At 43.1% G+C, this 23,447-nt stretch overlaps 1 protein-coding gene across 9 annotated transcripts; it reads left to right on the forward strand.

Annotated features, from left to right (window-relative positions):
- Positions 1 to 958: 958 nt before the first annotated feature.
- Positions 959 to 20,961, forward strand: ldb1a (LIM domain binding 1a). Of its 9 annotated transcripts, none has more exons than XM_069538271.1 (12): positions 959 to 1,099; positions 3,734 to 3,834; positions 13,162 to 13,264; positions 13,881 to 13,925; positions 14,228 to 14,303; positions 15,966 to 16,068; positions 16,392 to 16,564; positions 16,656 to 16,778; positions 16,867 to 16,944; positions 17,113 to 17,236; positions 17,405 to 17,553; positions 19,345 to 20,961. In XM_069538271.1, the coding sequence occupies exons 2-12, from the start codon at positions 3,807 to 3,809 to the stop codon at positions 19,396 to 19,398; spliced, it is 1,056 nt and encodes a 351-aa protein (XP_069394372.1). In that variant the 5' UTR covers positions 959 to 1,099; positions 3,734 to 3,806; the 3' UTR covers positions 19,399 to 20,961. The 9 variants fall into 9 exon arrangements, with proteins under 9 accessions (XP_069394372.1, XP_019947493.1, XP_019947509.1 ...); XM_020091934.2 differs by having other exon boundaries at positions 17,405 to 17,547; positions 18,463 to 20,961; XM_020091950.2 differs by having other exon boundaries at positions 17,405 to 17,547.
- Positions 20,962 to 23,447: the final 2,486 nt, after the last annotated feature.

Here is a 23,447-nt window from a genome sequence, read left to right on the forward strand (position 1 = left end):
AAAAAGAAACAGACGCCACCAGGTTAAAGACCCACTGCAGTGTAGTTCTGTCTCGGCTGTGCTCTATCTTTCCTGGCCTCGATCCAGGAGTCCCTACGGCAACAATTACGAGTCTTGCTGATCGGTTGTGTCCCTTGCTGCATTTCCATTTGAAAAACATGAATTCCAGATGAAGAATGAGACCATTTTAGATGCATGTCCGGCTTCTCCTGTCGACATGCTGAAACATCATTGAGCAAGCCATGAACCCCAAAATTGTCTCTGATGAGTGTGGGAAAAAGTATGCATGAATGATGCACTAAATGGCTTCAACATTGTCACATCAAGACATCTTTGCATGTGCACGGTTTGTTTGAGGATCTGTTTTCAGCTCCACACAGACGCAATTATAATTTTTCTCAAATTGTAAATCCGTGTGTTTGCAGCAATTCACATAATCCCTGCTCTAATGTGCTGTGGTGAGAGGAGCCAAAGTTAAATATATTCACATTTAAAGTTGCTTATTCCATTGCTGGATGCTTGTTCAATGCTTTTCCCATGAGACACAACAACAGGCCCAAATATTCTGCCTCTCATCACCTGTCATGTCCTAAAGTACCCACTGTTGCTCACATTTTCTCCACCTGTTTTCTGAGAGGAGAAGGAGAAGGAGAACTGTGCCCCAACACACTCCCTCACCGCTACCTACCGCTGCTCTGCCGTTGCCATGGATACAGTGCCCTCTCTCCCCCTCTTCTCTCCTCTCGGTGGGCATGGAGGGATGGGGCTGGAGAGGAGAGAAGAGGAGAAGTGGCTCTGGCTGCTGCCTCTGCGTCATATTCATACCAGTACCCTCTTTTCCTCCTCCTCTTCCTCTATCCTTCCTTCCTCCCTTCCCTCCTTCCTTCCTTCTCATCATCCAATTTGCACACTGCTAAAGCCCCCCCCCCCTCCATTTGTGACTCCTATCTGCATCTGCTCATCACTCTCTGCCTCTCTCTCTCTCTCTCGCTCTCTCTCTATCTCTCCGCTGGCCCAGCTTGGTTTCCTCTGCGTGGCTGACCCAGGCAGACTTTTTTTTTCGAGCGAGCGTGGGCGCAGAAGAGAGAAGGAGACAAAGGTAAGCAGTAATAGATGGAGCTTGTTTAACGGTGTTTGCCTGTAAGAGAGAGAGTGGAGGAAAATAAAGAAAAAGGAGGGAGGGGGTCGCAAAACAGCTGCAAGACAAAAGACTGAGAGGTAAGCACTGATAGCATGACCTCACCTGGGATAACAAGTATGCCACCAGGAGCCTTTTAAAATGTTCCCTTAGGAATTTGTGTTTTTCTGCTGTCAGAGGGCAACATGCTAAGAGTGTGTTAATGTGTGAGTACATGTGTGCAGTCAGTAAACCAGGCAGTCAGTGCATGCGTGTGCAGGCACTTTGCTGTCTGTCACACAGTGTTATGGAACTGCTGCTGCTGCTGAGTGTTTCCACAGAGGAGAGACGGAGCCCTACGGTGGAGGAACTTCATTATTCTCCCAGAGCTTTTTGAGCAATGTGCGGATGTGTTGACAGAGCGGGAATCTCTGCATCTGCAAGAGTGAGAGAGGAGAGAGTGAGCATGAGAGAGCGAGCATGCATGACAGTGGTGAAGTGCATCAGCTTCAAAGCCTAATCGCTCCTGGACAAAAAAGAAGAAGCCATTTCCCAAATCACACTCACGCACCCCTCCTCTATTTCTTTGCTCTCGCTTTTATCTCGTGTTTTTCTTTTTTAGAAGGGGCTTCCTTCTATCTCTCATCTCCGTCTTTGTTCAGAGTTGTCCATTTTTACAGTAGCAGAAGCTTCTGTTAATCTGCTGTAAATGTTGCGACCTATGAGAGGCTCACAAAGAGCCAAATGGTGACAGTATAGCAGCGAGAGATGAGAGGAGCTGAGAAAGACATGGACCTTGAAACAGACTGAGACAAAAAGTGTGCGTGTGTGTGTGAAGAGGAAATGAAAAGGGGCGGGAGAAGTAAGGGGAAAAGATGAGGAGGCCCGCAGGGTTGTTCATTGTGTCTCAGTCCTGAGAACAGTGTCTGACACCATTTATGACATCTAACTGTGATGTCTCTGCCAGTGGGCTGGTGTGTGGGGAATGGGCCTGTCAGCTTTGTTTCAGTGGAGACAGTTGTTTTGTCTTTTCTTAGTGTATCGGCTGTGAGTGACAGACAACAGATCTGAGGTTTGTTCAACTCACTTCGGGGGGTGATTCAGTGCAGGAGATAAATGGACTACTACTACTACTGTACTATTACTTTAATAAACGAGTGGTTCTTAAGCCTTTTTTGTTTGATGCACAGCCCGATCAGATGATCCGCAGTACAGTTCATTTTGACATTTTTGAATGTTTCTATTTCAACAGGTTATCACATTTGATGACCCCCCATGACCCTCAAAGGATAAGCATTATAGATAAGTGGTGGATCGATTGATTTTAATTTCTATTTTCACACATTTGTTGAGCTACTCTACATCCCTTTACATACCAATACACTACAATACACGTACCACCACATAGACTACACTGCATCTACACTGTGTCTTTGTATGTTCTGACAGGATCAGGTATGTGGGCAACAAAGACGTCCAGCTCATGGGAGTTAAATATGTGCGCGTGTTTGTGTAGTGAAGTGTGAGATTATGAGGTTATTGGCTCACAGAACTGGCACGCTTGAGCCAAGAGAAGTTATGGGATGAATGGAAAGGGAAACCACAGACGTGGACGAGGGAAAGGAAATGAAACAGAATCACATCAAGCTGCAGAAAGGTCAAGGTAATATCAACAGAGTGTGAAGATTAAATCGACAGAATGAAGTGAGCGAAGAGAAGATTGGGAAAAGAGGGAGAAGAAGCAGAGGCTGCTGGGTAAACAGTCTGTATCCAAGTCACAGTGTTTACATGCAGTTCTTGGTTGGGACTAGCGTGAGCTCATTTATACGTGCGCGCTTATTCCTGCCTCCCATGGGCCTCCAGTGTCTCTGCGCTCCAGGTGGGCTTTGCATTTTTAATCAATACTGTCTGTAGTGATTAACACCGGTCTTCTCTCTGCAGCAGAAAAACGGAGGGAAGCAGTGAGACAGAAAGAGAGATGGAAATCTGTCATACACGAGGCAGGGTGTGTGAGTGTGTGTGTTTGTGTGTGTGTATGTGTGTGTGTATGTGTATGTGTGCATGCATGTGTGTTTGTTTGGCAGTAATGACCCTCTGCCTCTGGGCTCCTACTGAGTATGTTTATCTCCCACAGCAGCGGTGGGCAAAAATAGACGATACATCACTGCTACACACACACGCACACACGCACACACACACACACACGCACACACACACACTTTGTGCATTTTCTCTTTTTCCTCTCCTTTGCTCTAATTGCCTCCCTCATGCATTCTCCCTTGTACACACACGCAAGAACACACACACCTTAGCTCCATTCTATATTACTTTCTCCAGTCCTACCATTAAAGTCTCTTTCTTCCTATTTCACTCCCCTCTCTCGTTTTCCCTCCCACTTGTGTTGCAATATGCCTATTAATGATGCAGCCAGAGCACCACTGCCAACTTCCTGCCTCTAACTGAGGGAGAGGGAGAGAGAGAGAGAGAGAGAGAGAGAGAGAGAGAGAGAGAGAGAGAGAGAGAGAGAGAGAGAGGGGTGTAGTTGTGGTGTACATGCCCTGCTTTTTACCACTCCCTCTTATCTCTCCACCCCCCTGTCTGTGTTGTTTTCCTCAGAGTTGTCCCATGCAAGCAGTGTGTGGACTGAGTGCAGCTGTTTCGTTGCGAGCAGAGCCCAACATGTGAGAAGATGTCTGTTGGAGGTTGTGCTTGTCCCGGTGAGTACCTACTCTCACTCTCTCCCTCTCTCTCTTTTTTCAGTGTCTATCTCTCTTCTCCCTCGTTTCCTCTGCCCCCTGCCCCTTGTCTCTGTGCTTAGAGGTACTGTCAGAAAGATGACTTATGTAAAAGTGCTGCAAAGCCGCCCAGGGCCAGTGTCAAGCTGTGTGAGCTTGTGTGTGCATGCATTTGTGTGATGGTGGAGCTGTGCTACACTCTCAACACATGTCCTAAAACAGGGTTATAGACTGAGGCTAGCGCACTTTGGGATTGAGTTGTTCAGCAGATCCCTCGCACTAACACAAGCATGCTGTGCAGCAGATCAATGGCTCTTTGAGTTTTGACACAGGCAGACACTGAAATATCAATAAGCACTTCACTTGCTCTTGACTCTTTTCACTCTTTCTGACCCCTTTTCTTCTAATTCTTGATTATTTGTGCTCTTACATGTCCAGAGGAGTTGGTAGAAATCACTGCTTAATGTCACTGGAATTATTTTTCATATTCTTCCCATGTGCCTGCACCGAACGAGGCCAAAGCACTTCAGTACACTCATTGCAAAACGGTTTAAAGCTGCTCTCTCACAAGTTTAAACCATTACATTTACTAATTTGGCAGCCACTCTTATCCAAAGCGACTTACAATAGAGGGGACAACACTAAAGCTGCAGAACAGTTGGAGACCTCAAAGTAAGCGCTGAGAGCTAAATCTGTTCAAGGAGACAAAGTGTAGGAGAGGAGGTTAAGAAGTGCACAGAAAGTGATCAGTAAGTGTTAGTAAGACATGCTAAGGTGTCAGGAGAGGGATTTAACTAAGAGTTGAATATATTTGGAGTTAAGCTGCTGTGTGGATATTAGACATGTCTTTGTATTGTAGTATTGTCTGCTATCTTTGGCTTCACATGTCAGTTCTGGGCAGTGAAAATGTTTTGTCAATCTTTGTCAAGCACATCTTATATTCTGCTCTCTCTCATCGAGTGTTTGGTCCTTTGTGATTTTAGAGCAATTTCTCTTTAATGGTCTCCCAGTGAGAGCAGGCAGGCTGGCTCAAGACAGTCGCCCTGCGCACAGCAAAGAGCCTCATAGTGCCAGGGGACGGGCTCTGTGCAGCACGAGGGAGCGAGTAACAGATAGAAATTGAATCGTAGCATCTGCTCGGGGGGATCTGAGAGGACGCAGATTGAATTAGGGTGTCAGTATCATTTTAATGGGGCTGCTCTGATTCATTGGTAGTCAGCTATCAGATGGAATAATATTAGAGGGGCCTCCGCTTGATGTTCTCCTCTCAGATCATTCCTCGCTCCTTCCTCTGTAGTTATCCAGTGTCTCTGCCTCTGTCGCTCCCTCTGTTGACAGACTTTACAGTGGAGCAGAAACTTTTAATGACATCCACATGTTTTTGAAGGATGTACCAAAGAGGTCCACCCGAGAGAGCTGCCATGTGCATGTTGTGTGCGCGCCAACAATCAAACACACACAAAGGTTTCCTCAGGCAGGCATGCATACACCATGCACACACACACGTAAACCTTCATGAGGATCCTGTTCGGACAAGTTTAGACTTGTGGATCTCTCAGAGAACCGCAGAGCAACATTGATCAACACTGGCTGCAGTTTCTCTCTTGCTCTGTGAATTATTACCCTTATAAATGACGGCTGGTTTGTTTACATTCTTGTATGATGGTGGGTGGAAGATCCGCCCCATCCTTTTGTGTGTGTGTCTCTGCTTAAGAAAAACGAATGGACTCTTATTCTAAGATCCCTTTCTCTTTCACCTGCCCTTAGCTTTCTTGTCAGAATATTATTTGATAGAGGAATTTAAACAGGGTGCATTTGCATGTCTGCAGGCATGTGGAGGGAATGTGAAAAAACACACTTCTCCTGTTGGTCTGGTTCATTGACAACCCTGTGGCATCCTGCTGTTGTTGTGACTTTGCTGTGAATCAGCCTTTTTAAGGCTTTGTTCGCCAGCATGAAGGAGATTCGTCGTTACACAGCAGAGCCAATCACATCCTTCGCTCAAACTAAATGGTAAAAATAGATTGCCTGTGAGCCTAAGATACCCCCCCCCTTCATTTTCACATGCACCCACTCAACCATACACTCCCCTCTGCTCAACACTCTCTCAGTCTCTCACCCATCTCTTTTCAACCCCCCCTCATCTTACTCTCTCCCCCCTCTCTTCCTCTTTCTTCCTCTCTCTGTTGCTCCTTCATCCTTCGCTCACCGCCTTTTGCAACAACTGTGGCGTTACCTCATGCAGAAAGTCACATGAATCCTGATTGGAGAAAAGTGGCTTAAAGCAGAACCAAAATGGCAGCCGGGGCTTTTTTTTCCCTTTTTGATTACTATTACACAACAACACGACTGCCTCAGCTTTATTTCCCTGCACTGAAAGCCTGCGTCTCTTTCTTTTTCTCCTTAGTTCCTCAATCTCTCTCTCTCTCTCTCTCTCCCGAGTCCCTCAGATCTTGTTTGCTAGATCAAAATGGCTGTGTGTGCAGAGGCAGAGAAAGAAGGAATGCGTGGGAGACAGAGATGCTGGGGAGTCAGAGAGATGAGGAGGGGGGGGCGCATAGAGAGGAGACGAGCTGTAGTGATGTCACATCTGCTGCAGGCCGACAGGATGGCAGAGGAAAGCTGGCATGTGCCACATGGGGGGAGGAGGATGGGAAGAAAACTAAATGTGTGGGAAGGTAGAAAGGGATTTTTCTATCAAAGAGCACCTTTTATTTGTGAGAGACGTACAAGCTGCAGAGTCTTTAAACATGAAAGTAGGTCTGATACGGAGATAGAACATGACAGCAACAGCGTTCAGACTGAAACAGAGCCGTGCGGGAAACAAAAGGCACGAGGAAAGCCGCAGATGTTGTTTGAAAGCTGCATGAAGAATCTGTGTACGACCTGTGTGTGGGTTCACGATTATTCAAGGCTCAGGGCTGTTGTATAAATACAGTATAGGAACCTTCATTAGATTGAATCAACCTGTTTGAGGTATTGCTGGGTTTCAAAGATTAACAGTGCAAACTGACCATGAACGGTGCTCACTAGATTTAATAAAATACAAGCAAATCAAGGTGAATGTGACATTTTCTAACAGTTTTTTTTATTGTGCTGCCAGAAATTTTCAAGATTCAAGATTTGTATTTGCTTATATTTTGGTCTCAGAGCCCACTCAACCTTACAAATTACATTAATATAATGGACTTATTTTTACACTAAAAGGACACATTTACAGTTAAGGGACATGTATTACAGTAGGCAGACAACAGTGGCGACATTTCATTATTTCAAAATAGATATAAATATAGTTATAAAACTATTAAAATTGTTATTTCATGTGTGGTGCAGACACATTATAGAAGTTTGGGGATTTCAGGGCACGTCATTTTGTTCTCTGAATGTTTGCTGTAAAAATGATTGTTTAATTAATGAGGTTCAAACCGACAGTTTAAACTGCACCACATCCGATTTGTCAACAACAGTCCTCTGCAGTGGACCTCAGGGATTGGCTAATTCTGCCTGGAGTCAGATCAGTGACCTGTGTCATTGCAAGTGTCCCACAACATCAACCGCCACACGGACATTCACATACTGGCGTCTGTTTTTATCTTTCGGTTTATCTGGAACACGTGCTGAGTTACTTCCTCCTGTCAGGCCACAGCAGCATCCTCTGGGTGCAGTCTGTGTTCATTCTGTCTCCTGCCATGTTTTTATCACCACCAGTCAGGTGTCTCAACAATGTCCCTGACAGGTTTGTGCTTCCACGGCGGCATCTAGAAAAGCAGCAACATGAATCTGAACAAGCTGTTCACCAGCGCTCTGTTCAGGTTCTCTCTGCACAACTTCATTCTCTCTGTCATAAATCAAGTACACAGTCAGTTTCTTCAAGTAAAACGGGTCAAACTGCTGGAATAATGAAATGAAAAAAAAAAATGTGATCAATTTTCTATTTTTCCTAATGAAAAACCACATTATTATTTTCCATGGGAACAGATGGAATACATTTGAGTGTGTGAATGCTCTGCAGTTCAACTAAGCATAAAATAGCACATGTAAAGTGGTCTTAGGAGCCAGAGATCTATAAATATAAGCGAGTGCATCAGATCTTATGTAGTGCAACACCAGTTTTCCGGTGACTAAAATAGGACTTAGTTGTCATGTAGTGTATGACTGCCATATTCTGATTCTGCCTTTAGTGTTATCACTGCCTGACAGCCCTGCTTACAAGGTGCGATGTGTAAATGTGCTTTTTACTGAATTCAGCCAAAATAAGATTCAGCTATTCATGAAATGTTCCATATTATGCCCCATACAGTATAATGCACATTTCTTGTTGATCCATCTTCATTAGTTTTATGTAATGCAGATAATTTGGATTTCAAATCAGATGTCTGAGTCTTAACTATTGTGCAAGTCAAAGTTACAAGATTTAACTACATGTTTAAAATTAGAAATTTTATATATATATATATTTTTTTCTTTTCTTTCATTTTTATGCATCTTAGGTTAGTTATGTCAGTGAATAGGGTGCAGCATAAACTCCTGGATGAAATTTGTTCTATTCTTCTGATCTGAAGCATGAGGGAAGATGTTAGCAGCATTTACCAGCAGAGGGAGATGCTGTTCTGTCACGTCTCCCAGTGTCAGTCCATCAACACTGAACCGACAGCAGCAGAGCAGGGGTTCAACACGAGATCCCCTCTGGGCCGGTGTTATGACAAAGGACCTTCTATTCCCTGTGACTCTTTAATAATTTATTTTCTCTTCCTCTCTTGGTTGGACTCTAGTTACTTTATGTAAAAGAGATTTAAAGATGTATTTTCTTTTTGTAGTGCCAGATCTTCCTTTTAGCTAAACAACATTTTGGTCACAAGAAAAGGCAGAAATGTGTTGACTATGGCTCGGCAATAAAACAGTATCAATAATGATCGCAGTATAATTTTCTTCAATAACAAAGGCTGTATATAAAGCAAGCACGGGAAGGCTATAAAACATAATTGATCTACCTTAGATTTTTTTTAAATGTTCTCTGTTCATCAAGTGTTTGTCAGTCTCTGCTCATAACGATGAGTTTAAAACCACAGCTTTTACTCAGGAGCAAAAGTCAGTCTTTAAAACTTAAAAGAAATAATCAAGTGACATTTATTGTGATAATTATCAAAATCAACTGATGTGAAACGTTTTTATCTTTTTAGCAATATAGCGTAGTCCTAGTGGTGGGATGAAAAATTGGAAGAAATATTCTCCAGCTGTTTTGTTGTAACATGAAAATCCAGGTCCCAGCCGTTATATGAAGGGTTATTTAAAAAATACAAAATAAAAAAAAGATCTTATTCACATTCTGGGATATTTTTGTGGTTCTGTCTCCTCCAGTCTGAACACACTGAACACAAGCTGATATCTCGGCTCTGTGTCTGATGTGGAGTTTATGTGGTAAGACTGTGGTCAGACATATTTGCTCTCAATAAAATGCATTGCTTTACCTCTCTCATCCACGCTGCTGGCTTGTATTATTCCACAGACTAATTGCTGGCTCAAGTTGAAGCCTTAACAAATTGAGCTTTAACTGCTTTGTGAGATCACTTCACATACATGACTTTTAAACACAAGTGGTTATTGATTAAATGTGAGGCTACAGATTATAGCCTTACATAATCTGGGGCTATGACAGGCTCAAGACTGTGGTCTGAAGGATTTGAGTCGTCTGCAGAGTCAATCATTTTCCTAAGCCTTTGCAAATTAAACGGCACATTTAGGAAACTACGATCACCGATTTACTGAGCAGTGTAATCAGAAGCTCTGAGTCACTTCATAGATTCCACTAGTGCAATTTCTATTTTCATTTTGGGATTGTTAAAGACTTTACTATACACTAATGATTGACCAGTGCTAGTTTACCTACTTCCTGCAGCCCTAGCAAAACAAATCAATTATACCCTAATTTCGCATGACTGATTATATTATGGAATTAGCCCTCATTATAAAAAAGCCCAGTTGGAAATTCTTATCAGATGCATCAGATTTCATTAGAAATTATTATTGAAACATTTTTATTTATCTTGATCTGAGAGGCATCACATCTAATGGAGACTTAAATACATAATAATGCTAAAACCAAGCCAACCTGGCGGAACCTGGAGAACAAGCCAGCCCTGGACCTTGTAGGTTAAGTGCCTGTGCCTCTAAAATTGGACTTACAATCCCAAAATGTTGGAAAATACTTGTTTCATCAGTATCCTTTTACTTCATAAGATAGTACAGTTAAAAATGACATATGCAGCCGGTCAAGGTAAAGATGTCTGATCTACTGAGCGACCACATGGCTGTCATAGTACAGCCATTAAATCCAGTTGCCACTCAGATTTACGTTTAGGCCTGGATCGTTGATTACAAGTCCAAAAACACTTGATGACGCTGAGGTGCACAACCGAAGTTAAGTCCCTAGTTTATAGTGCAGAAGACCTTCAGACCTACAAGGGACACTCACCATCTTGTCCTCTATTCTAAAACATGGATGAACAAAAATGAAGTGTGTCACTATAGGCACCTGTATGACAGTGGGGGCCACGGGTGTGACAGGACAGGCTGAGGGCTGAGGGCTGAGGGCCCTGTCAGGGAGGAAGGCCCGTGTTTGTCCCGGTCTGTGAGCCGGGATGGGCGGAGGAGCCCCGGAGGAGGCGGGGCCTTTGTTTGTTCGTGTCTCGGCTGGCAGGAACAAAGGGTCCTGTAGTAGTAGTGCAGAGGCAGCACCGACCCCCGAGCTGAGGACATTTAATTCAGATTGCTGGGGGCTGCAAGTTGACGGGAACCGAGGACACTAGCGGGGGGCATCTCACTTCCCGTCCTGCCGTCCTGTTCTGGGATCGTAGCTGGAGCTCTCCTCCTCCTCATCATCATCCAGCCGCTCCGGCTAGCAGCGAGGCTAGCTGGCTAGAAACACCGAGCGGAGGTGTTGAGCAACACCGTGTTTCGGTGGACATTTCTCTGCAGGTAACTCCATCTCACCGCCGCACTGGTTCAGCAGCTCCCCCCGGCTCATAGTAAACAACAGGAAGTGCTGGAAACACGAGCACGGTGAATTGTTAAGTGGAGGCGGCGATGACGGTAGTTTAGCAAGTAGGTTTATAGCCTAGCAATGGCATCCGAATGCGGCCCTGGCGTCCAGTTAACGCCCGGTCCTGTGTGATAAACACCGGCTTTACTTTTAATTATCCACGGTGCATGTCCACACATCAAGCCACGAATAGATCTCAACAAGCGGGGCAGTCGTGTTGGGAGGGTTCGCACATTGCTCTGGATGTTTTATTGGCTCGGGGCCATTCTCCGGATGCAGCTCTATTGTTCGCAGTGAACAGTTTGGGCGGACTAAACTGCACCAGATGAATGTATTTAAAGTTCACCGCCATGCATCGTGACATCTCACCAGTTCCTGATGCGAGAGCTTGTTTACAGACTGTAATCAGGCTTATTCATCAATATTCATCATGTGCACTTTAAGTCATAATGCTTCCCTGACACTGTTTAGTTTGGCGTCTAAAACTGTTGTTGTGCACATGCTTCTGTGAGACCGGGATGTGGAATCTGCAGATAGTGTTGAAATGCTTTCATTGCTGGCGACTGTGAATCTTTATTAGAAGTGAGAATAACCTGAATGTGCAATTTTGCAGCCTGTGTGTTTCTGAATATGCCTGCATCACACTGTGTAGAAGAGGAAATAAGATGCGTTTATTTGACATCATGTGATGATGAACGGGATTTATAGCAGGGAAAGTGTTGGTTGCAGTGGAAAATGTGAGCTCATTAGCCCCAGCCTGAACAAAGCATTATCATTTGTGGTTGAATGCTGTCTGGGTCTAATGGCTGGTGGTGTTGTGGAGGGTGTATGGGGGTGGGTTGGCGGGTCTAAAGGTCAGAGGTAATGCATAGAGAACCATTGTTGGATGCTCCTGAGCAGGTTTGCCTCCATGGTAATGGGGAGGAGAACATGACCTGCCGTGACTCTCCCGGGTGTGCTGAAGCGAGGAAGAAAAGGGCGAAAGTAAATTAAGGAGGAGTTATAGTTGTTCGAGGAGCTGATGGAGAGACTGGTCGGAGTTCGCAGGCATACTTAACCCTAACTCATGCCTTTCTCCCTCCATTCGTATCTGCATTGACTTTAAATCACCACCTCTGCCTGTGGGGGCCTCCATCAGTTCACTACATGTGATGTGAATGTTTTTTAAAAACATCTCATTTTAGGGTTGATTCCGATGTAAAGTGAGTCATATTGGGTGCCCTTGTTTCCCCCTCTGTCTATTTTAATTTACCTCAATCACCACTTCACATGCCAGGTTGACACTGACTGACTGTTTTGCATTAATTGTGACTTTAAGTCTAACAAATTAACATAATGCTGCCTTCATGTGCCTGTTGGGAATACCTGATTTACAAGCAAAGCATACGTAAACACCACAATCAAGTAGGCATACATGGGAACGGTGAGGATTTTCTATGATCCCAGTGTTACCAATGTCTCTTTACCCGATAATGAATGAATTTCCACCACATATATTAAATTCATCCTGATCATCAGCATTTTTTCTGTAGCTGTACTACAGAGCAGGGTAACCGCAGTGTGGTTTATGATGGACCAGTTTGGGTCAAATTTCCGGAGGTGGTTTTTCTCAAACATCTCAGGCCACCACTGCGAGCTTGCATTTAAAATATCTTTGGTCGGACCTAATTATATGCAGTTGCTGCTGCCTGTGGGATCTCATTGAGCCGACATACCAAATAGATGCTTTCTCAGAGCCCCGAATGGTTTGAGCATGAATGCCTCATCTGGATAGAAAAGGGTTAACAACAGCCAGGGTAGAGGGAGTTGGGGGATGGGCGGTAGAAGCAACTAGAGGGACACACACACACACACACACACAGCATAGATGAGTATGGTTAGGATCATATGGGGCTGTATGCAGAGAAGAGGGTTCCCTGTTATGTTATGGATTGTACAAAAACACAAAGTGCGCACCAGACCCTCTCCTCCCATTACCCTGATTGTTTCTCCGACTTTCTGCAGGCTAATAAATATTGCTGTTTTCCCCGTCCTGATGATGATTTGTTTTCTTGTCCATTTACCAGATTGAAGATACATTAGATAATGAAAGCAGCAGGAAATTGTTTTGGCAGCGTGCTTTTATTTGAGTAAATCTCAACAAAATCGTCCCAGATCAGATTACTTAGATGATGCTGTGATTTGAATGAGCTAAATCTAAATCTCCTCTAAATCTCTGCTCTTTTTTTCATCCCCTCCTCCTCCTCCTCCGCCCTGGTGGTTGCTTCCAGGCTGTTCGTCAAAGTCATTCAAGCTGTACTCTCCTAAGGAGCCCCCCAACGGCGGCAGCTTTCCCCCCTTCCACCCAGGCGCTATGCTTGACAGAGATGTGGGGTAGGTCTGGGTCATGCTGTCAGGTCATGGTGTGATATGAAGGAAAAGATGTCTGAAACTAAGGCACCCTATGTATTCATTTGGTTTAATCATGTGATTTACTCAGTCTCTGCTTTACTCAGGAGCCTCAAGTCTTAATGTTATGATTTTTTATCTTGACCTAGATATTTTTACTCATCCAACATGCCTATTTGAGCGTTTTTTATAAATAATTATTTCTTGGTGTTGTATAGTTAGATAATGATTTAATAAAAACCATATGAGACTTAACTACACATAGACAGACTGTGTTCAGTAAAATTTTAAAATATTTTACATTGAAAATATTACTGATACACATGCCAGACTGGTTCATAATGTGTGGACTTAAAAGGCATCAATGGAGATGAAGAATCATTGTTTTTTACAGTATATTTTAAATGCATCCCCTTTTTTTGAATTTTTACTGTACATCCCTGTTCCAATGTAACATATTTTTTATTTCAAATGTCATTTTAGTCTCAATAACTGGTTCTAAGGAGTTTTTTTGCTTAAATCAAAATGAAGGGATGTGATACATTTGCCACGTAGAATGAAAAACACCGTTGCTGACTTTGTTGTTTTTCTGTCCTCTTAGGCCTACACCCATGTACCCCCCGTCATACATGGAGCCTGGAATGGGGTAAGGACACTGATGCTTAAATACTGAGCATATACAGGGTTCCCATGCATCCTGGAAAACCTGTAATTTGAAGAATATTAGGACATTAAAGACTATATATTCTGGGAAATAATTTCTCAAAAAGAGTGGAAACCTTTATCTAGTCTGCGGTTTACCTTAGCCTATAAGTAATTTATAAAACATTATGCCCTCTATTCATTTTTAAATTCACCTGTTGGCTCATATGTTTGTTCGTACTACGTGTGGAGAAGTCACTGAAGCAGCTCAGACTCTGAAGTGTTGAACGCTGGTTTCTGTTGCAGGAGACCCACACCGTACGGGAACCAGACAGACTACAGGATATATGAGCTGAACAAAAGACTACAGAACTGGACAGAGGTGAGAGTCACATCATCATTTACAGTAATAAGCCATCAACACCAAACTGTTGATGTGCAAAAACATGGTTGCAGTTACTCCAGTGTGTGCTACATTCTGCAGGTTGTGTGAAATATTTACTGTTTACATTGGAAGGTTGGCCCATTGGTTGAGGCTCAAACACTCAAACAAACCCAGTTATGCGGTCCAAGTGTATTTATTTTATTTTTCAGTGGAACTGGTTTTCCCTGTGCAGCAATATTTACAGTGCACCCCTGTGATGTTTTTTTAAAGACAAAAATAAAACTGGTTAGTACAAAAATAAATAAAAAGTTAACTTGTTTGAAACACAAACTAAGCTCTGCCTTAGGTAATACTTTTAGTGGTTGGGCCCTTTGCAGTTCTTTGAGTTGACTATTCCCAGTCAGATCATCACACTTCTCTCTTGGGGACCTCCAGCCTCCTCCTTTATACTGGCTGGGTCCTAACAAAACCTCTTTTGATAATTAATAATCAATTATCTCCCATGCAAATTACACTTAGTACACATTATAATTTTAACATTGTGTATTATATAATAATACATTCCAAACCACTTGTGGTTCTCCAAAAAAAACACTGTATTTTGCAATTGCCCTGCTCAACACCCCTCCAACTCCACCACACTTGGTGCCTTCCCTTTGGAACAACCTGTTCATAATCGGTGGGTACCCTCCATCGCGGTTTCTTCAGTTATGGGTCCACTAGCGGAGCACACGCAGAACAGTGAGGAAGCAGGCGACAAACAATTCTGTCGTTCAGACTTTGTAACACTTTTAACCACAAATAAAATGTTTAATGTTGACAATAGTTGCTGTGTCTTTATTTTAAAAAGTTTTACCTGTCTACTATGCCTCTGAATATATCCTGCTGGGGACGGGTGTGTATCTAACTCTTAAAGGCACGGGCTAACCCTGTGACATACATGTTTTCAGATGTTTAAAAAAAAAAAAATGAGGTGAGCCATGTAAGGGATTTTATGGGAAATATAGAGTTAACTGGCTTCATTCAAATTCACTCTCTAATGAACTAATAGGATTATCTGATGAACCTGGCTGAAATGTAATTGGAGTGCCAGCTGTTTAACGGTACGCCTGTGCCTGTAACACAGTAGCTGACATGAGATATTATTTTCTGTGGCTGTCACACAACACCACACCACACTATACCATACCATAACCTGTGTACTTTTAGATTTACCTACAGCTATGTCCAGCATAAAACTTGATATCTGAAAAAACAGCATGCCTAAGAGAAGAGCAGAGGGTTTATAGAAATCATACATTTGTGGAAACAAGAATTTCTGCTTCTTCATTTTGAGTTGAGTTGTCCTTATTTATATGATCCTATGTTACTGCCTCACGTCTCTATCAAACACACCGGCTATTGTTTTCATTAACACTTAATATAACCAGGGTTGAATGTAAACTGATAACTGACCCACTTTTATTAAAGGCTAACTGAACTAGATCCCTTTCATAGTAAAATAGAGAACATGTTGTATATCCTCTGTCTTTTTTCCCTATTAGACTTGATTGATTTGTTGTATTTTATTGAGATTATGAAGTAAATTGCTTGAGTTTCAGAACTTTCAGATTTGAAGGAATGGAACAATGAGAGTAATGGCTCTTCATCTTTTTCCAGGACTGTGACAATCTCTGGTGGGATGCCTTCACCACAGAGTTTTTTGAGGACGACGCCATGCTCACCATCACTTTCTGTCTGGAAGATGGACCCAAACGATACAGTAAGGTTTTTATTTATTTTTTTATTTTTTTAATCAGACAGTTTTAAGTATTATCAGATTCTAATTACAGATTTTAAGGCAGGGAACATTTGAGATATGTGCTTTAAATAGTTTTCGTCTTACCATTTTCATGTATTTTATATGTGTTTAAATGTGTGTCAGAACTTAAGTTAGTTAAGTGTTGGCAAATAACTATTATGTCCTTTATTCTCTTTATTAAAATGTGATCCTGTTTATACATGTGTGAGGTTCTTTGTTAATATAAATCCTCACTTTCCCTGCTAGGTGAATGTGCATTTATCTTTGTTCATTTTTCTCTGCAGCCATTGGCAGGACATTGATTCCACGCTACTTTCGAAGTATTTTTGAAGGGGGCGCCACTGAGCTGTTCTACGTCTTGAAGCATCCAAAGGAGTCGTTCCACAGTAACTTTGTGTCTCTCGACTGCGACCAGTGCACCATGGTGACTCAGAACGGCAAACCTATGTTCACGCAGGTATGGTTAATGTCCCACTGTCTCCTCTCCTCCTGTTGTGTGCATCATGACGTGTGAGCTGTGATCTCTCTCTCTCTCTCCTGGGGAACAGGTTTGTGTGGAGGGTCGTCTGTACCTAGAGTTCATGTTTGATGACATGATGAGGATCAAGACGTGGCACTTCAGCATCAGACAACACAGAGAGGTCCTACCAAGGAGCATTTTGGCTATGCACGTAAGTTCCAGACTCAAGAAAAAACACTCAGATGCACATCCTGTAGATGGAATAATTATTCATCTCACTTTTTCACTTGGTCACACAGGATCCGCAGATGCTCGATCAGCTGGCTAAGAATATCACCAGATGTGGGCTGTCCAACTCCACGCTCAACTACCTCCGTGTAAGCACATGTTCACTTTTTCTAATAGCCCAGCTTCTTGACCATTTTCTTTTGTGTTTTGTGGTCGTTAAATCAATCACCACTTCGGCACTGCACCCCTGACTACATACAATTATCCCTTAATGCTACTTCATGTCTATTTGCTTCCCCTCTTTATCTTTCCTAAAGCTATGTGTGATATTGGAGCCCATGCAAGAGTTAATGTCCAGACATAAGACCTACAGCTTGAGCCCCAGAGACTGCCTGAAGACCTGCCTCTTCCAAAAGTGGCAAAGAATGGTAGCCCCTCCAGGTAACACGTATGTTTTGAAATTGCCAGTGGTATTTATGGCCGTATTACTCTTACATTTATTAAGCCATTGAGTACCCATAAACAAATCCAGCTTGTAGTAGCATGACACAACTGTCATGACTAGAGCTTTCAGTAATTTTAACATCTTCTCCTATTCTGTGTTTCTAGCTGAGCCCGCCAGACAAGCTCCAAACAAGAGGCGGAAAAGGAAGGTGTCCGGTGGAAGCACTGTGAGCTCCGGTGGAGGCAGCAACAACAACAGCAACAGCAAAAAGAAGAGTCCAGCCAACAGCTTCTCACTCTCCAGCCAGGTACCTGTAAGCATTACATCTACTTGACCTCTATCTGCACCTCCACGGGAGGATGAGACAGAGGATGGAGGGGGATGAAAAGAAAGGGCCAGGAGGTTAGAAAGTTATTTGTGGGTGTAGATGGTAATACCTGGGTTTGCTAGTCTGCCCAGGAGTAGGTGTAGCAGCAGGCCAGGATACAGATATCTTAGGGTGGCTTCTGGAGGTGGGGTTTGGAATCATGTAAGGGATGGGGGGTTATTCTAATGAGGATTATTAGATATAGTTAATAGATCCCCCTCATATGAACCAGTGATGGGCAGTCCCTGGTCCTCTGGGGCCACAGGTTTATGGGTTTATATAGGGGGGGTACAAGTTACATCTATCTTCTAAGTAATGGCTACTTTGTTCTGGGGCCATGGGCTGGGTTTCCTGCTCTGATTTCCAATGGGACAGGTTTTCTCTCTAAATCCGCTGTATTGACTTTGGTTTTAGAGTTACCACTAAGTCTATCAGAGCACTGATGATTCACACAGCACTGCTGTCTTTGCTTACTTGGTTGCTTGATCGAGCGAATGAGACCCGAGGTGGAATGAAAACCCCCGTGATGCAGCACTCAAGGATCAGGGATGCCCACTGCTGGCCAGTAGGGAGGTTCCCCTCGACCCTGGTTCTTGGAACAGGCGTAGGAAGTCAGGGCCACATGGACGACTGAACTGTCAGGGCCAGATACCTTGATGACGCATGGTCCCTTGAAGTATCAATTAAAATGCATTTCATTAGTTAAAATGTATTTGTTAAGCTGGAATAAAACCCAATTAGATCGCACCTAGACCACAGACAAAAAACAGTTACAACTCGCCCGTGCAGCCAGTCATTCCGCGCACCCCCTGTATTATGGGGATAATATGTACCGGCCCTTGCTGTCCCCTTTAGGACGTGATGATGGTGGGAGAGCCCACTCTGATGGGAGGGGAGTTTGGTGACGAGGACGAGCGTCTGATCACGCGACTGGAGAACACGCAGTTCGATGGGGCGAATGGCCTGGAGGATGAGGACAGTTTCAACAGCTCACCTGCACTGGGGGCACACTCACCCTGGAACAACAAGGCCCCCTCCAGTCAGGAGAGCAAGAACGACAACTCGCAGTCATCCCAGTAGAGTGCTGAAGTTGCAGCAGCAAGCCCCCCCCTTTTCAATCCATAAATCCTACTGGGACCCAAGTGAGCCAACCTGCTAGCGAACGGAGTCAGGGAGGGCGGCGCCGAGCACTTCTGTTCTATAAAGTTCTGTTTGTTTTGTTGCGTTATGGTATTTTCAAGACAAAGAAGTGATGAGGGAAAGGCTTGATAGCTGATAGAGCTCTCATCTGTCACATGAAGGACAAGCTCAGCAGAATCCCACTCTTGCTCCCTCACATTGTTGCACATGATCAGTGGTGCTCAGCCTTGGCTCTTGTCTGCCTGGCTTCAGTCAGTCCTCTTAGGTGCGTGGCGAGAGGTGGCGGTTTGTGTGCATGTGTGTTCACCCGCCACCGCCGCCCGCCATGGTGTTTTGGCCAAAAGTTTGCGTGTCCTAGTGTCTGAGTGCTCGCCACGGCGACCGTGTCAGTGGGTTCTTGTTCCAACCTCGGGTCTCTCTGGCGTGCGTTTCCCTTGACGACGCACCTCTCTGTTTCTGTTGTGCTCATGTCACAGGGAGGAAATGCTACAGCTTTTATTTAACTTATTTTTTTGCAGGCTGCAGAGAACTGTGTGCACTCTTAGTATCAAAATTCAAAAGTTCGGTTTTTAAAAACTCAATTATTTGTTTTTGTAGGACCTGGTTGGAACAAAAACCTGTACAGTGCCGGAGCTTGAGGACCGGAGTTGAGAACCACTACGCTAAATCTTAAACCCACACACACACGCACATACATATACATACATAAACACTCACTCTCTGTCTCTGTCTCTTTCTCTTTGTCCCACAAATACACACACACCCTCATACACATACCCAATCAAACAATGATACATATACACACAGACCAGTGCACACACTAACACACACTCAGCAACACCTACAGCATAAAACATTGAGGTACTGGAGAGAGGTGGTATGCAGCCTGTCTGGACCAGAGCACCAGACGCTACAGACGTGCGTTTTCATTTTTCTATGTTTTAGACTTGTTTTCAGTTTTGTTTTTTAATTTTTTGTAAACAATTTCTAAAAAACAGACAAGCAAGCAAACAAAAAACACCCCCGACTATTCTTTGCACTGTTTTCCACTATTAAACCTCTATCTATTTTTCTTATGAATTGACGGTGTATTTTGTTTTCCTTTTCTATTATTGCTAATGTAAGAACTGTAAAACATCTGAAACTTGCAGTATATTAATGTATAAGTATTGCTGTTAGATCATTCTTATTGTGATGGTAATAACTTTCATGTAAGTCTATGCTTGATATGTCATCTATCTGTGTCAGACATCACACTGTCATCAGGTCCGTTAGCTTCACTACAGGGGAGAACAAGGCTAGTGTGTGAGATACTGTACCGCATCTCCTTTGATGCGAGTCCAAAGCGGCACACTGGAAACCAGTTTGACCCCCGAAATTTCCGTCAAACGCCTGGTTTAGATCTGTTGTCTTATCATTGCAGAAACCGTTTGCTTTTGTCTTGAAATCTCTTATCTGGGGGTCCTCTCTTCAGAGAACATAATTGCAGAAAACATCTCAAATTTGCTACTCAAAAAATATTTTAAAAAACAAGTTTTGACAGGATTGTAAAATAGGATGAAAAAAAAAAAAAGACTTTTGTATTAACATAAGTTTCCCAGAAAAGTTTTTAATCACAATTAAGAAAGCTGCAGACCAAGGAGCTACATGTAAAGAGTCTTTAGATATCGATTACACTGCGCTGTTTTATGTTTTTGAATCATTTCTGTTGGCTTTACTTTGTTTGTGTCTGTGCTTGTATATTTTTAGCTAGTCATTTCTGTAAAAGTTATTCTATGTATTCCTCCCTAGAACTATGAGAAACTCAATCTAATGTAAAGAGATGAAAAGCCTCTTAAAAGTTTTTTTAAACGTGATTTTTAATGGTACAATCACTGATAAAAGAATTTTGCCCTCATTTTAGCAAACTGTATTTATTTTTCTATGTACGGACGTGCTGTTTAGGTCCAACCCACCTGTACAATACTCATGATAATATATGGAGGGGTTTGTGGGGCTGCTGAGTCAGTTGATGCTAAATAGAGGTCATTCCATTACTTTTGTTCCTTTGACGTGCGGCTCCCGGGTCAGTCTGGCCTGTTTATTACAATGGTTCATTATGTTCACAGTAAGGAGATATTTAATAGCCATTCTCTGCTGTTGTAAGGTTCTGGTCTATCTGAAAACTTGTCAGATGTACTGAAAACCAATAAATAACCACATTTAGAGAAAACATCCACTTCCAAGTTGTCGTTTTTTTTTTTGCTGTGAAGTTTCTCATTTTTATTGCGAGTCAGAAACCTGAGGTCTACAGATGGTGAAAATGAAAAAAATAATCATCATAAGCACTCTTAGGAGCTTTGATTAGTTATGGTTTTGCTTCATTCGAAAAATATCCTGTGCATTAAAATTTTGTAAATGAGTCAAAAACAAAATGCAAAGTTGATATTTACATAACAGTTGAGTATTATCTGGATAAAAGACTTGCTGTGCTTGACCATAAAGCTGCTGCGTCAGTGTTTCTTATAACTGCACATTCTGTAACATGGAAATCGTTGCCTAATGTCTGAGCGTCAGTGTCACTCAGAGTCCCGGCTCACAGCGGCTGGATAGTAATGCACGGACTCACCCAGCAGGGGGCTCTCAGAGCTCAGGTACTGACTGAGCAGCCTGTCAGAAATTCTTCCATCATTTTATCTGTAAATCAACACTGAGCTGCAGGTTGCTGTGTTTAAATCTGTATTCTGCACCACCGGCCTACTCGTGTGGTTTATCAGTTCAGCAGCACGACAGAGGATTTAATTTAAGGGTCACTGTCAGCTCTGTCTGTTCCCTTAATTGACATAAATAAGGGAGCGTGAGAGTTTGTAAGACATGAAATGAAAGTGCACCCACAGCCGGTGATTCCTTGTGGGGGTGATTCATTGTGTGGGGCATGTTTCCAAGAAAACATGTCCCACACAAACATAATACACTTTTTTCTTTGCTTGCAAAATGGACGTGAGCTGTGGCCTGAGCACTTTATTGAATGTTCTTATTGATACCAAGTGTGAAGTGGAATGAGAGCGAGACCCTGCAGCCCTCAAGTTTATTAACTACAAATAGTCAAGGATGCATTTCTCAGTGAGACCTATTTCTATCTGCCAGCTTTTTTCATTTAGCAAGTTACCCTTACTTTATTGGCAGGGCAGAGGAGTTTTAGAAGATGGAAGCCATGTGTAGTTGGCAAGAAAAGAGGACAGATAGCTAATAACAGAACATGTTACAATAGCCGTATAGTAATAGATATAGATGATAAAACAGCCATGTGATATTGTTTCTTGGCCGAGCTGGTGAATCAAATAAGCGTCTCAGTTATACACGTAAACAAAAGGCCCAGTGGAGACAGACGAGCAGCACTGATGATTCAGATAAGAACAATTTTAGCTTTTCCAGGCGCATGACTGACTTCAGGTTTTAAGTTTCTGGTGTTTAAGCATGCAAGCTACTTCTTGACCTTGTGACCATGTGTCACAGTCGTCTCATCTCTTTAGGCTTTCTGAGGAAAAATAACAAAATCTCACTATGGAAACATTCAATACACAACACATAAAGTCATGACAAATCCTACTCATTTGATACAATTTGTTCTGTGTTTAGCCAAAGCCCAAGAAGAATGATGCCACTCAATTAATAAAAAAATATAGATCTGTGACAGTGAAAGCATTTAAGACTCAGGTTCAACACAAGTCTTTTTCATCATGACACCAGATGTTCTGACTTTCTTTACAGCTGCTCTTTGCTGGAGGGGCTCTGATGCTCTGCCTTCTCCACAACAGTCATAGTTTCCACTTTTTTCTTCCATACCAACTCTGCTGGTTATTATTATCATCCTGGAAAATCCCTCTCCTGCCGAGCTTCTTGAGACGTTGCAGTCACTGTGCAAGTATTTTGAACCGCATAACATTTGCGTCATAATGCACAGGGGTGAACTCAGTTTTGTTGTTTATTGTAGTGTTTATGTCCAAAGTCAGTCAGAGACTCACCAGAGACTCACTGGCTATGGTGGCTCTACAGATCTCACTTACTGTCTGAGGTGAGGAGCCTGTGAGCAATCACCAGCAAGGACTCACTAGTGTTGAGGATAGGATCCTTCACCGGCCTCCGAACTGGGAACACAGTCAAGATTTGGCAGTGAAAAGAGCTGCAGGACTCAGCCACGCAAAATGAGAGGAAGAGATATAAAATGTATTCTAGTATTTATTCTTTAGTGTCTTTTCACAGGACACGTTTCTGTCAGTCTCCCAGTGTCGTCGTATCAGGAACTCATAATCACTGGGGCAGATCACTAAAGCGTCTACAGTCTTCATGTGCCATAGCTGTTTGGTAAGAGCTCTTCATGTCGCACTCGGTAGATCCTTTAATCTGTTGATTAAGGGATCAGCCTGTAATTGACGACTCTGTTGAGGTGAAGAGAGTGATCAACAAGTGTTTGTGCAGCTGATGAGGTAAACAAGAAAAGAGGACACACACACAAGTGCACAACTCCGCCTGGTCAGAAAAGAGAAATCAGATTCATATCTGCGATTCGATCGTGTTCCTTCTCATGCAATTGTCTCTTCTGTCCTGTAACAAGAGGAGCACAGTCTGCCAGTCCTGGCATGCAGAGCAGGGAACAGCAGCTCTGCAGATTGTGGAGTTCAGTAACCTCAGAAACAGTGACGAAGAGGACTAATGAGAAC

This window comes from Paralichthys olivaceus, chromosome 14 (genome assembly GCF_024713975.1).
Source record: "Paralichthys olivaceus isolate ysfri-2021 chromosome 14, ASM2471397v2, whole genome shotgun sequence".
Taxonomy (NCBI): domain Eukaryota; kingdom Metazoa; phylum Chordata; class Actinopteri; order Pleuronectiformes; family Paralichthyidae; genus Paralichthys; species Paralichthys olivaceus.

What these genes read in the sequence shown, in the direction of transcription:
- ldb1a (XM_020091926.2), top strand. Translation starts at nt 3,807, where the DNA reads ATGTCTGTTGGAGGTTGTGCTTGTCCCG. An exon ending in AGATGGACCCAAACGATACA is followed by an intron (nt 16,069 to 16,391) that starts GTAAGGTTTTTA and finishes TTTTCTCTGCAG; the next exon opens with CCATTGGCAGGACATTGATT. An exon ending in GCAAACCTATGTTCACGCAG is followed by an intron (nt 16,565 to 16,655) that starts GTATGGTTAATG and finishes CCTGGGGAACAG; the next exon opens with GTTTGTGTGGAGGGTCGTCT.